At 42.2% G+C, this 14,218-nt stretch overlaps 1 protein-coding gene across 8 annotated transcripts in view; it reads left to right on the forward strand.

The window, feature by feature from the left end:
- Positions 1-14,218, forward strand: part of ZNF236 (zinc finger protein 236) — a 151,759-nt gene that overhangs the window by 51,539 nt on the left and 86,002 nt on the right. For all 8 annotated transcript variants that reach the window (XM_054460242.2, XM_063653850.1, XM_063653851.1 and 5 more), the window contains 4 exons: positions 1,615-1,787; positions 4,127-4,270; positions 7,298-7,501; positions 8,470-8,698. In XM_054460242.2, coding sequence (XP_054316217.1) covers positions 1,615-1,787; positions 4,127-4,270; positions 7,298-7,501; positions 8,470-8,698 — 750 coding nt within the window. The remainder of the gene's footprint in view (positions 1-1,614; positions 1,788-4,126; positions 4,271-7,297; positions 7,502-8,469; positions 8,699-14,218) is intronic.

The raw sequence follows: 14,218 nt of genomic DNA on the forward strand, positions 1-14,218 counted from the left end.
GTGACCAAGCCACATTCTCACCGTGCCTCCTGCCCGCCTGTCCTCCTCTCCTGTCCCCATGCGGGCAGAGCCGTGACCAGGCCACATTCTCACCGTGCCTCCTGTCCTCCTCTACTGTCCCCATGTGGGCAGAGCCGTGACCGGGCCACACTCTCACCGTGCCTCCTGCCCGCCTGTCTTCCTCTCCTGTCCCCATGCGGGCACAGCCGTGACCGGGCCACGCTCTCACTGTGCCTCCTGACTGCCCGTCCTCCTCTTTCACACCCTTGCCCCTCCGAGTTAAAGCAGGGATGTTTACCATTTGTGTACTGTCCCCAAGCTTGTTATATCTCACTCACTTATTTAACCCTAAAGCTGTTCAGAGAAACAGGGATCTGATGTTACTATGAACTCAGCTGCTTTCTGTTTCTCAGGGAGTGAAAATTTAGTAAGACTAGAAATTTAAGTAGCCTTGCAGTCAGGTTCTAACCTAACTCGATTTTGTCTTTTTGCTCATTCCTTCATTCATCAGATCCATACTGCGTGCTAGTGTGCACAAGGCCCTGTTCTAGGTGCTGAAGAGCCGCAGTGCACAAGCGCTCGCCTTCTTGGAGTGTGCATTCTAGGGAGGGGAGATGGACATTAAGTAAAATGCAAAAGGTCAAATGCTGAGAAGTCTGCAGAAAAATCAAGCAGAGAAGGGGGCCAGGGGTTCCCAGGGAGGACACAGATTTTAATGTTAAATAGAATGGACCAGAAAGTCTTCAGTGCAAAGGGGATTTTGAGCAAAGGCCTGAAGGATCTGAGAGAACAAGTCTTGGGGATACTGGGGGGAGAACCGCCCAGGTGGCGGATTTCAGAGGCCCGGAAGTGGAAACCTGCCTGGTGTGTCTGAGGGCGGTGGCAGGAGTGGGTAGAGGGAGCAAGAGAACAGGGTCAGGGGAGCTGACAACAGCTGGTGTGCGAACCACTGCACTGGCGCCTCCCCTGCTGAGTATTTAGAAGAACTTCGATTTTACTCTAGGGGGGATTGGAAGCCATTGAGGGTTTTCAGCAGACAAGTGACTTGCTCAGACTTAAAGAGGGTCATTTTGTCTGTTGTTTTGAGAGCAGCCTAGGAAGGGGCCACGGTGGAAGCAGTGAGTCAAGTTGGGGGTGGTTTCAGGAGCTTTGAGTGATGGGAGAGTCCTTAGCCTGGAGTGGTGGTTGTGGACGGGAAGCAGGGCTGCTCTGGGTGTATTTTGAAGTTATTATTGAGTGTGAGACGTGACAGAAACCAAAGATAAGGATGACTCCAAGGTTTTTTGCCTGATCCCCTGGAAGGATGGCATTGCCTGATCCCCCGGAAGGATGGCATTGCCTGATCCCCCGGAAGGATGGCATTGCCTGATCCCCTGGAAGGATGGCATTGCCTGGGGAGTCCTGCAGGTGGAGCAGTTTGTGAGATGGTCAAGTGCAGTTTTGACATGTTAATTTTGAGATTTAAAGTAGACACTTGCATATATGCGTCTGGAGTTCTGGGGAGACATTTTGGCTGGAGGGATAGGTTTGGGTAACTTCAATGTTGTTCTTTTTAATCCATAAGATGCCCATACAATATGGAATTATATTTTGATCATTTTTCTCCCACTCTAGGTGAAAGGCCGTTTAAATGTAGTGAATGTGGAAAAGCTTTTAACCAGAAGGGGGCACTGCAGACCCACATGATCAAGCACACAGGTGAAAAACCCCATGCCTGTGCCTTCTGTCCTGCCGCCTTCTCTCAGAAAGGGAATCTTCAGTCTCACGTGCAGCGAGTCCACTCAGAGGTAAACACAGGTTGGGGGCATAAGCAGTATTTCACAGGGGACAGTAGGTATCTTTTGGGTTAATAAACGGACCTGAGAAATTCTTTTCCATTTAAAAAAATGCAGATTGATTTTGTGCCGAGCAGACCCTGTTTTAGAAAATACATATGTGAGAATTTTTTTGGTTTATTACATGTGGAAGAAATATAAACTACTATCTTTTTTGTCTTCTTGCTGACAGCATGGCTTTGGTGAATAAATATTTGAAAATAATCCTAATACCTTTGTTAGTTATAGTCTATCATTCTAAATAATGTATTTCATCCCTTTAGCAAACTTGAAACACAGGCAAGTGTAAGAAATTAAAAGATAAGAAATAAAATTGGGGAAAAAAAGTGTTTTTCTTACTGCTAATACTACAGAGCTCATATGGTACATGTCCATTCCCTCTTGGACAGAGACCTGCTCTGTTCATTTCCTTCCATGCTGCTTGTCCACTCTTTCGACTAAAATGATGATTTCCCATGGTAATTTTCTGGTGTCTACAGAGCATACTGATGTGTAGATCCTCTGCAAGTATTTCTGTAAAGCAGGTCAACCTTTGCTGTAACTAACCATCATGACTTACTGATTTATATTTTAATTGTAGAATACAAAGAAATATTTAAACAACACAAATACTTTTATCATGGATCAGTATATCCTATTAAACGATTTTGCAGAAAGAAAACTATCATATTCTTAAGAGCAAATGTGTATCTCTTAATTTTTTACTTAGAATAATACCTTAACTAACACTGAAGTGAACTTAGAGTTAATACTCACTATCCAAGTTTAATAAAAACAAGTAGAAGCTGTCTTTGATCTTAGATGAACAGAATGTCTAAAATGAAAAAGAGAATCTAAAATGAGAAAAAAACCCTGCACATCTCACGTAGTTTTATGAACAGATTCAGAGTTCCATGTTCAATGAGTTAATCTTTTTAGTATCTAAGACCCAGAGACATTAGGAAGGCATGTCAGTATTAGTGAGGTACTGAGGTTACCTTTAGATTTCGGAAGAATAAATTTGGGCTGTTGTAAGTCATTCTTGTGGTGTTGCCTCTGGGTGAAGATGATTGCATAGGAAGGATCGTCTATTTGTGTAGCACACAGAAATACCTCACTGGAACCTTAGAGGAGCCTTGTGAGGTGCTTGTCAGTACTCCTGAGTTTAGAAAACTCCCCCTATACTAAAGGGCCCAGAGACTTGCCTGTTGCCACTGAGAGGCACACTCGGACCTGTACTAGAATGAGTTGTTCCAGAAAGAGCCTCTAAAGATTGGTTCATAAATATTATCCAATCTTGTAAGAATCTAAATTTGGTTCTTAGAGAGGCACCAGAAACAGAATGGAAGTCTTACTCAAGTTCGGAGGAGGCCAATGAGTTTTCAAGCTAGCCTTCATAGTTCTACAGTAACTAACACTGGGTTTTAGTAATAGAGAAAGAATATTTTAGATATTTTCTCTGTTCACAGCTGTTCTTACTCATTTTACTGGTTTCCATGGTTTCTGGATTTATCATAGTTTTAAAAATTAGTTGTTAGGCCGTGTGTGGTGGCTCACGTCTGTAATCCCAGCACTTTGGGAGGCTGAGGTGGGTGGATCCCCTGAGGTCAGGAGTTCGAGACCAGCCTGGCCAACATGGCAAAACCCCATCTCTACTAAAATACAAAAATTAGCTGGGCACGATGGCAGGCGCCTGTAATCCCAGCTACTCGGGAGGCTGAGGCAGGAGAATCACTTGACCTGGGAGTTAGAGGTTGCAGTGAGCCGAGATCACGCTACTGCACTCCAGCCTGGGCAACAGAGCATCTCAAAAAAAAAAAAAAAAAATTAGTTGTTGATACAGAATATCAAAATTGATGAAAAGTTCATATATCATTATGACCGTCTTTCCTAACCTCTGTGGTTTTGGCCATCTGAAAGCATATTTGGTGTAATATGTATTTATATATAACTGTCTGGCCTTTGCTATTGAACATTGTATTCAACTGTTTAAAAAACCGAGAACATCTTATGCCTGACAGTTTGTTTTTGTTAAATTACAATAATTGAAAAATGTGTTCTCTCACTCTTGAATAATTTCTATTTTATAGAAAAGACTGAAATTTCAATTCATCTTATACTGGCAATATTGTTTAAAGAGTTGGGTCATTGGTTCTAGAACTATCTAATTTAAAAGAAAAAAGGTAATGTTGAAGGGTTAGATCATTTCTGTCATTTTGAATGGAATGGTAAATTATGATTTGCCATAATTTAAATGTTTAAATTTAACAATTAATTGTAAAACATCATTTTTTTCTTTTTTATTCTTTAAGGTCAAGAATGGTCCTACCTATAACTGTACAGAATGTAGTTGTGTATTTAAAAGTTTAGGCAGCTTAAACACGCACATCAGCAAGATGCATATGGGCGGGCCACAGAATTCAACAAGCTCCACAGAGACTGCTCATGTTTTAACGGTAAGTTTAGTAATTTGGAAGAACTTCTTTTTAAACTAAAATCTGTCATTTTAAATATGACCTTTACAATTGAATATGTAGTAGCAGAAAGGTGCTATGAACATTTTTTATATGGAGAAAAGGTGCGACTTTTTAAAGAATTAAAGAAAGTCAATCTTTTTAAATTTGAGAATAATAATTAGATGACTTTGATTCAGACTGTCATCTGAACCTGTAAAAATAAGACAAACTGTAATCATTAATTTGTGAAATGATCATTTCTACAGTGTTATTGATGATTATTGAATATTCTTTATCTTTAATTATAATTTAAGAATTAATTATCCTTTGTAGGTAATATTTCTCTTTTCTTATGTGACAGTGATAATTTTTCCCAAGTCTTTGGACTTTTGAAACTAAATTATATTTTTCAGTACACGTAGTTAAAAATTGTATATCTCTAAATACATATGCCTACACACAGAGAGGCACAGGTGCGTGCGCACACACACACAGGGACATATACACATTCTTATTTTTTCTGTAGGCATCTTTAGCTCAGTCTCATTTAGTTACTTGTACTGCACTACCCTCTCAACAGATTAATAAATGGTAAAATTTAAGCATCAACTATAAGTATCTTAATAGTAGTAGACATTAAATACAAAAGTGTTGGAAGTTTTAATGTATGCTTATGAATGCAGTTACTTGGTTGTATTATGTCAACAGCTGCCTCCTACCAGTATGGAAAATAAGTCTAATTAATACTTAGTTTTTAAACATTAGGTTTACCTTTAGTGTTTGTTTTTTCTTTTCTTTTTTCATAATATTTGCAGTGTGGGATGGTTCCTCAATATATTCTTGACCAGGTAGAATGTTGTAAAATGAATTATAAAGCTAGAGAATAGTTAGAGTCCAATAATTATGTCTTCAAAATTCTATTTTGGTCTGAATTTTTTTAAATACAATTTTTAACGTTGTGTAAATCAACCGAATATTAGTTTTCATCATTTCCTTTGGCAATATGCAAATCAAAACATAGATGTAGTGAATAATCTAGACTAATAGTCCATCATTTTAAACATTTATATTCTCAATAAAAAGAAATGTAGTTATAGGGATTTAGAAACCTGGAATCTCCCTTGTACTCTTATTTAGGCAGGTAGGAACATTAGAAGTTACATTATATATATTCTTTTTCAGAACTGTCTAGGAATCAGTGTTCAGCTGCCAGGATTGACTCTATGTGTCTCTTACTTTACCTTTCACATTTTGTAACTCTTGGCCTTTTTCAGCCCTAAGGTTTTTTTGTCTGTCACCCAGGCTGGAGTGCAGTGACGTGATTATAGCTCACTGTAACCTTGAACTCCTGGGCTCAAGTAATCCTCCTGTCTCAGCCTCTCGAGTACCTGCCACCATGCTCGAATAATTTTTAAATTTTTCGTAGAGACAAGGTCTCACTATGTTGCCCAAGCTGGTCTCAAACTCCTGGCCTCAAGCGATCCTCCCACCTCAACCTCCCAAAGCCCTGGGATTACAAGCATGAGTCACCAGGCCTGGCCTGGAGAGGTCTCCTCAGCTTTATCTTATGACTCTTTTGAATTTTTTTTTTTTTGTAGTAAGATTTTTAATTTCTGAGAGCTCTGCCTTGTGATGATCTGATTGTTTCTTTTTCATGACTTTTTTTTCTTGTTTGATGCACTTTCTCTGAAATCCAATAAACATTTTGTTTTAAAAAGTTTTTTGTGCTCGTTGAGTTACTTGCCTGGGGTCATCTCCCCTTCTCTTTCCTGGGCCTGCCCCATCATCTTTGGTTGCCTGTTTGTGTTTCAGGAAGGGGCAGCGGTAGCTTTTGTGTGAACTGTTAACATGTGGATGGTGCTTGTTGATCCAGGGGTCACCTGGAGTGTGAGTGGCCAGGGAACCAGCCCTTCACGGGACCCTGGTGGCAGAACACAAAAGACTTATACTTAGTCTGGGAATTCAGTGCCACAAAAGGTGCCCTAGTTCTTCCCAGGTCATTTATTCTTTTTTATCTTTTTAGAGATAAAAGATATTTAGAGATCCCTCTCTTTTTTTTGCCTGAAAGTAAGTGCCTGTCTGCCACTTCCTCCGTGGAGGAAGACAAGGGCGTTCATTTTTAGTCCTAATACTTTTTGTTCTTATTTTTTCTAAATTGACAGACTTGAATTTCAGAGCAGTTTTTACAGACAGTTTGGGCAGAAAGTACAGAGAGATACCATATACTCTCTTTCTCTCGTGCTCAGTTTCCCCCATTTCTGACATGGTGCATTGGTCGGGTACATTTGTTACAACTGGCGAACGAATGTGGATATATTATTATTAGTAACCCAAGTCCGTAGTTTCTGTTGGGGTTCACTCTCAGAGTTGTCCATTCGACGTTTCTGTTGGGGTTCACTCTCAGAGTTGTCCATTCGACGGGTTTTGACAAAGGTAGAGGGTCCTGTCCCCACCCTCACAGTGTAGTACAGGTAGTTTCCCTGTCATCCGGTTTCTTCTGGATGGGACGTTTCGGATTCCTGAGCCCTGCAGGGATGGGACTGGCCCTCTCTCCCATCACAGCCCTTTCCTCTGACTTAGGTTTTCTTGGCTGTCTCCCTGCAGGTTTTCTCGTGCAGTCTCCCTGCAGGAAGAATTTTTCACGAATGTGTTGAATTATTTTGACTGCAGTGGTTTCTTTCCTACTTTTTAAATTTGTATAACTTGATATTTTAAAAATTCCTTCACTTCAATTTTATGGGCTAATAGGAAGGTGAGGGTTCGTGTGCTCAATCTGCCATCTTGAGTCTCTATGCTCACTTGAAAAAACTGTACAAAATTGCATTAGAACAATTTATTGAGTATGTTAAGAGCCAATATCGTGCCAAACACAAGAATCAGTGAGGCATTGTATTTAAAATTTATGTTTAGGATACTCTTAGATTTTAACACCTTTAAGGAGGGTATTGCCTGTTTTTTTTTTTAAATTTTCCTTTTTAAATTGAAGAGCAAAATTGTACTTTTAATGAAAATGTTTTTGTGTTTCAGGCCACACTCTTTCAGACGTTACCTCTTCAACAGACGGAAGCCCAAGCCACGTCGGCCTCAAGCCAGCCGAGCTCCCAGGCGGTGAGCGACGTCATCCAGCAGCTCCTGGAGCTCTCAGAGCCGGCGCCGGTGGAGTCGGGGCAGTCCCCGCAGCCTGGGCAGCAGCTGAGCATCACAGTGGGCATCAACCAGGACATTTTACAGGTGAAGCATGCTTCCCTGCGGTGTGAGGCTTACGCGCTCTTGCTGGGTCAGAAACCAGGGATGATAATTGAGAAATAAATCTGCAGGGCTTGTCAAAGTCAGGGTATCCTCATGAAAAATGTGCCTGAACCGAAAGAAATTAATATGCCTACTTAATTGCTCATGGACGGCGCGACATTTAAATGATTTATTCATCTATACATTAAAAAAAAATCACAAACTTGTATTTTTTTTCCGTAAGTGAACTTACTTGAAAAGAACAGGCTTTTCAGAAGTTGTTATGTCTATTTATGTTGACAGAGGTGGAAAAAGTGTTTTATTCTTTCTTGAGGTTCTGGTTTATGATTTGGAGACAGTCATGGGTGTTGACAATTCGGAGAGCGTTCATACTGCCTGGCCTTCTCTCGTGGGTGTGTGGGCAGCACCTGCACGTGTGGGAGAGGAGGGGGGCAGGAGCGCAGAGCCCCCAGCCTTCTAGTCCACCGCGACTTCACGCTACCTCTTCACTCCTCCTGTGTCTCTGTTACTTGTTTAACCTTCCTCCTGTACCTTCATGGGGAAGAGCTGGCCAGGGGTATGAGGAATCTCAGGGTGTCATTCTACAGCCGATACGTGAACGTTAAACCCAGTGTAACTCAAAAGCCTTAAAATAGGGATTCCCAAATCTATTTAGAGACAACCAAAGTTGTGTGAGGTAAGATTTCTGAAAGTCAAATAAATTTTAATTCCCTTTAATTTAGAAATGTAAATGCTTATATTATTTTGGGTGGGGGCAAGATGTCATATATCAGAAAGGACGTTACAGCCTCAGAGGGTTGGAAGCCTCACTTATAAGTGATGACTTGGAATTGTAGATTCTTATTTCTTGGAGTGGAATTAGAATTCTCTAGGTAAAGCTTTTGATTGATTTTGGTAGGCAGATTTGGGCCATCGTTACCTTCTAACCTTTTAGTTTTGTTCTGTCTTAGCAAGCCTTAGAAAACAGTGGGCTGTCTTCAATTCCAGCTGCAGCACATCCTAATGACTCCTGCCACGCCAAGACCTCCGCACCACACGCTCAAAACCCAGACGTTTCCAGCGTTTCAAATGAGCAGACGGACCCCACAGACGCAGAGCAAGAAAAAGAACAGGAAAGCCCAGAGAAACTGGATAAAAAAGAAAAAAAAATGATAAAGAAGAAATCGCCATTTCTACCTGGTAATTTTGCTAAACTTTAAAGTTTAGACATTTGGGATAGCGTATTGCTGGGTTTTAAGAAATATGCCCTTCTTTTTTCCTCTGAAGGTGATAGGTCATGTTTGTTGAATGTTTTGTAGCTAGCTGTAGTTGGGTGGTATTTAAAATTAAAAAGAATGACAGCCATAAAATGCCTGAAACTTATCTCTTTTCCTTAACCTGGCTTCTTTCCTGTATTCAGTTTCTCTGACTCCTCGCCAGGGCTTGAAAGCTTGTTGTCTCCGGCTGTTCTCTTGAAAGCTTGTTGTCTCCGGCTGTTCTCTTGAAAGCTTGTTGTCTCCGACTGTTCTCTTGAAAGTTTGTTGTCTCCGGCTGTTCTCTTGAAAGCTTGTTGTCTCCGACTGTTCTCTTGAAAGCTTGTCGTCTCCGACTGTTCTCTCTCTGCCCTACTTAGGTGCCTCCTCTCCACTCAGATCCATGGCTTTGCTTCAGTTCTTCTCGCCCTTGGTGCTTCTGGCATCCAGCCATGTGATTCTAGTAGCCTCTGACTAGTCCTTTCCTCTTCATCATCAAAGGACCCCTGCAGCACAGCTCCCTCCTCCACGCCTCACCATTTCCCATTATACCCAAGATCCATTTCTCAGCTCCTGAGTATCCTATCACCTGTCCAGCCTGCATTTCCATCCACCCTCCCTCTGTGCTTCTCGGCACAAACTTATTAGACATCATACTGAAACTGGATTCCTGCTGTTTCTAGGCGTCCCTGTGTTTCTGCACATCATGCTTTCTGCAGGCTTTCTGCAGCAAGGATGCCTTCCTTCTCCCTCTTCCTCTGGTCTCTGTCAAATCTTGGCCATCATTCAAGCATCTTCAGTGCTCCTCCTCGTGGACGGACTCTGAGGGGTGCTTTTCCTTGTCCTGCCTCCCACAGCATTTAGAGTGTTTAGGATTCCTGCATTCTCTCATGTTAATTGTGCACAGACGCAGTCTAATATCCCTTCTAGGTAATAAGCTCTTTCTGGCCGGGAATACAGCCTTTTCATTTCTGAACACCCCACAGTGCTCAATATGGCTCTTTCTACAGGAGCAGGAATTTACTGCATCTTTCTTGAAAAAGACAGATTCCTGTGTTTTTGGCAAAACTGTTCCTGTAAAAACCTTTCCCAGTTGTCTTGGGGAACAAGTGCATTCTTGCTACAAAGCATGGAATAACATTGCCATTTCTGTTAACACTTCTTTCCTAGAATACATTTTCTCATGTATAACATGATTGTGAAGTTCTTGTTTCTCAAACCACACAAGTCAGGCTCTTCTTCCTCTTGATCTGGCCTTCTTCTCCCCAAGTGAAAGACAGGATGCTGGAATCTAAGCAGTTTCTCCCGCACAGTTTCCTGGTATCTGGCAGGGCAAGAAAGGAAAACAGGAGCCATTTCCATGTATTTTGATTAGCTGTGTGGTAGTCTTCCAGGTTACATGTGTGTTATGTGTTCCTGATAATCTGATGCAGATTTATTACCTGTGTGCACGTGCCCGCCTGAGCCCCACGGGCCACTGTCTCTAGTTATTGTGCTAAATCAGATGCTTTCACATGGGCAGCAAGCCACTGAGGAGCCATGTCAGACCTTCTCTTCCTGAGAGTACCACATAGCCATGGTCCTTAGACCGAGAAGGTGAGCACCACCCCGTGCTGCTCCTTCCAGACCCTCACCCGCATGTGCTGGAAGCAGCTTTCTCCCTGCACCAAGTACTCGCCGGGGAATTCCACATGGAATTGCAGGAAACCTTCCTGGACGGTATTCTAGCTTGGGGTGCTGTGTTTACAGCGTTGGTAAAAATTAGGTAATTTCTGGACTACTTAATCAAATACACATGTAGAGTACTGAGCAAGTGCATGCAGTTCTAATAATTTCCCGTTACATTCGTGGGATCCCTAGTACAAGTTGGAGCCAGTGCTTTTTTTTTTTTTTAAGTGACCTCTCTAATATGGTGATGAGAAAACCACTGGGGACTTTTATTTTTTTTGAGACTGGGTCTTGCTGTGTTGTCCAGGCTAGAGTACAGTGGTGCAATTATAGCTCACTGTAGCCTTAACTCCTGGGCTCAAGCAATCCTCCTGCCTCGACCTCCTGAGTAGCTGGGACTGCAGGCATGTGCCACCACATATGGCTAGTGAAAAACACTTTTTTTTTGTAGAGCTGAGGTCTTGCTATGTTACCCAGGCTGGTCTTAAACTCCTGGCCTCAAGTGATCCTCTTGTCCCAGCCTCCCAAAATGCTGGGATTATAGGCATGAGCTACCACACTTAGCCTGGGGACATGTTTCTATATAAAGATGTTCCTTTTAATTAAAACTTTTCAATCACCAGTGCACTTTTAACATAGTGATTATATCTGAAAATACCTCTCCAAGGATGGAATATCCTTTGATATCTTAGAAAGACCATGAGGAAAACTATTCTTTTCTCGTAAGTCATAACATTAATTGCTTATAACTAACCTTCATTATGTTCCTAAGTTAAGCATACTCCACCATGTAAAATTATTGCTTTTGATTTATTCACTTTTATCAGAGTGAATGTTTTCGGCAGGATTTGCTTGGTTTGAAGAAGTTATATTAAAAATTTAACAAATGCTTTTATAGTTATCATGCAGCTTGTGACACATAAATCATTGTGAATTTTTAGTAAAGTTTGAAATTTATGACCAGGCGCAGTGGCTCATGCCTGTAATCCCAGCACTTTGGGAGGCCGAGGCGGGTGGATCACGAGGTCAGGAGTTTGAGACCAGCCTGGCCAACATAGTGAAACCCTGTCTCTATTAAAAATACAAAAAATTAGCTGGGTGTGGTAGCGGGCACCTGTAATCCCAGCTACTCAGGAGGCTGAGGCAGGATAATCGCTTGAACCCGGGAAGCGGAGTTTGCAGTGAGCCGAGATCATGCCACTGGACTCCAGCCCCGGCGACAGTGTGAGACTCCATCTCAAAAAAAAAAAAAAAAAAAAAAGAAATTTATCGTGGTGAAATATTGGCTATCTAGAAATCATAGTGAATGGTGTTTTGGAAAGCTGATGATTGACTCCTTTAAGGATGAAAATGGTATGGTATAGTGAAACTATTGTGTATGGAAACTTTTCTAAAAGTCGTTGCATACTTTACCTTCTTAGATCAGAGTGTGGTCTTGTTAACTTAGCCACTTCTTGATGACCTGGGGTCATTGCTGTGAACTTCGGTGTACTCTACTGGGCTGTAATTGGCTGGCATCCTACTATCCTGTTTCAGTCCATGGGCTCCAGGATGGTGTGGCTCTTAGACTCATCTGCTTTTTGAAATTATTATCTCTGCGAGTGTGCTTTTTAAACATTCCCTGTAACAAACCTTCTCCCACGTTCTTTTGTTGTTTGTGGTCTGCCAAGTTCTTACAGCTCAGATAAGTTTGATTTTTATAATTGCATAAAAGCTAAGTGCAGGTAGCCCTTCTCCTTCTCCTTGGGGTCTGCATCCATGAGTGCAACCGACCTCATATCAGAAAATCCTCAGTAAGTGTACTGAAGTAAGCCCAAAGCAGTGTTAAAAATACTAGTGTGAATGGCACACAAAAATTGCTTTTTTTCCCCTTAAATTATTAACTGGAATTCTCATTGTGAAGTAGACCCAGGGAGATGCAGTCCTTAGAGTTCCCTCCCTGGAAGAGTACCTTTAAATAATTCTTATAAAACTTTAGCCTCAGGCTGCTGAAGCACTTGACAAAAGTCCTAAATCATTCCTGGGGCAGCGTGCGAGGAGGGCAGGTTTCCTTGGTGAAGATGCTTAGTGCATCCTGGGCTGCATCTGAGATGCACTGTTCTCAGTGTCGCTATGTAACCACATAAGCCAGTACTGTTTGTGCATCTGCCAGGACAGAGATTTGTTTTCAAGGTTCTGGGAACCACATGGGGGCAATGCGCTTATAAACAGGAGCAAGAAATCCCACAGTCCCTCTGAACCTCCCTGAGGTTCTCAACTTTGAAGGACAAAACCCGTTTCTGTGCACTTGGATCTGGATATTCAGCTGCTCCTGCGAGATAGTAACCAGCACTCATTCTCTGTTCTCTGTACCTTCACTCATTCCACTGCCTGTGACTGACATAAGGGAGGCAAAGTAACTCCTCCGCAGCATCTGCCTTTCTCAGCAGCAGACTGGTTGTTTTCTTCTGCTGGTCAGAGCAATTCTTCAACAACTGCATGAGCAGAGGCATGAACATCTGTCGTAAAATGGGGATACCTGTGTCTTAGGCTTGGCTGTAAACTGCTTGATAAAAGGAATGAGTTCTTGGGGGTCTCTTCCTTCATAGTCTTTGAGCACATGTCTGAGAAGACAAGAGGAACAGAAGGGCGTCTTCCTCCAGGCAAGTAATCATGCAATGAGGAAGAACATGGGAACTCTGCTTCTGAGCATATCCTTCTGTAAGGCACAGCTGAGGGCCGATGAGAATATCTGTAAACAGTTCAGAGCCTCCGAACAGCCACGCCATTCCCCAGGCTGCTTGCTGCTCTGGCAAGTCCTGCAGCATGGTTGAAGCAGTCTGTTGTAGATGCCTGCCTTTCTTCCCCTGCGGTCAGCATCAATGTTCCTAACAGAAGTTTAAACTGTTCCATCAGTGGAGTCCACAGATTCCTCAATTAATGCTTGCTTCCTTTTTGATGGGTGTTTGCTATCAATAATCGGTACTCCGGCTGTCTCGTAAGCAAATAGTTGATTATTGTTCTTCAGTAAGGACTGCTATCCATTCTCAGTGGAGAAAGCCCTGATAAGTCTTCTATTCTATTCAGAATATCCTCAGTGAAAGGATTCATTGTTTCTTGAGACATCTGACAAATCTAAAGAACTGCTAAGCAGTTCCGCTGCTCGCTTTTGTGCTACAGTGTTGCAGACCCCCTGTGATCTAAGAAAGCCATTAATACCCATGGCATGTGTTGAGGTTCAGCTGTAAAGAACTTTTCTGTCTGACAAGTTCCGAAAAACTCATGTCACAGATACATGCTGATAAGAGCTAACTCCTGACATTACCAACGGCTGTGTCATATTTGCAGAGTACCAGCCATTGAACCAGCACCTGAGAAGGGGGCACCATGAGATCCTGGAAGAGCTTCTGCCAATTTCTATAGCAAGCTTGCTGCTCCTGCAGCTTTCATAAACCGTGTAGCCTACCAGTGCTGTGGTGTCGAAATATAAACTGCGCAGGAGCCAGCAGTAACTGGTGAGGCTTGAGCTAGCTGGTCCAACAGTAACTTCTGTTGTTTTTTATAGTTGACAAACATGGCTTCATCGTTACTCTCATTTTCAAAGATAGGGTCTTCATCATAAGTTCCTTTGTGACAACTAACATGATTGCCGCTGCGCCAGCTTTCTGCTGATCTGAGAGCACTCTAAGATGTTTCAAAATCTGAACATAATCACAGCAAAAGCCAGTATCTTAGAGGAGGTCCTGTCATCAAGAGCTGGTCACCGCAGCATCAGTGCCACTCTTGTTTCAGCAGCTCCTAGTGCCTCTTGAGCATTCTT

Source organism: Pongo pygmaeus, chromosome 17 (genome assembly GCF_028885625.2).
Source record: "Pongo pygmaeus isolate AG05252 chromosome 17, NHGRI_mPonPyg2-v2.0_pri, whole genome shotgun sequence".
Taxonomy (NCBI): domain Eukaryota; kingdom Metazoa; phylum Chordata; class Mammalia; order Primates; family Hominidae; genus Pongo; species Pongo pygmaeus.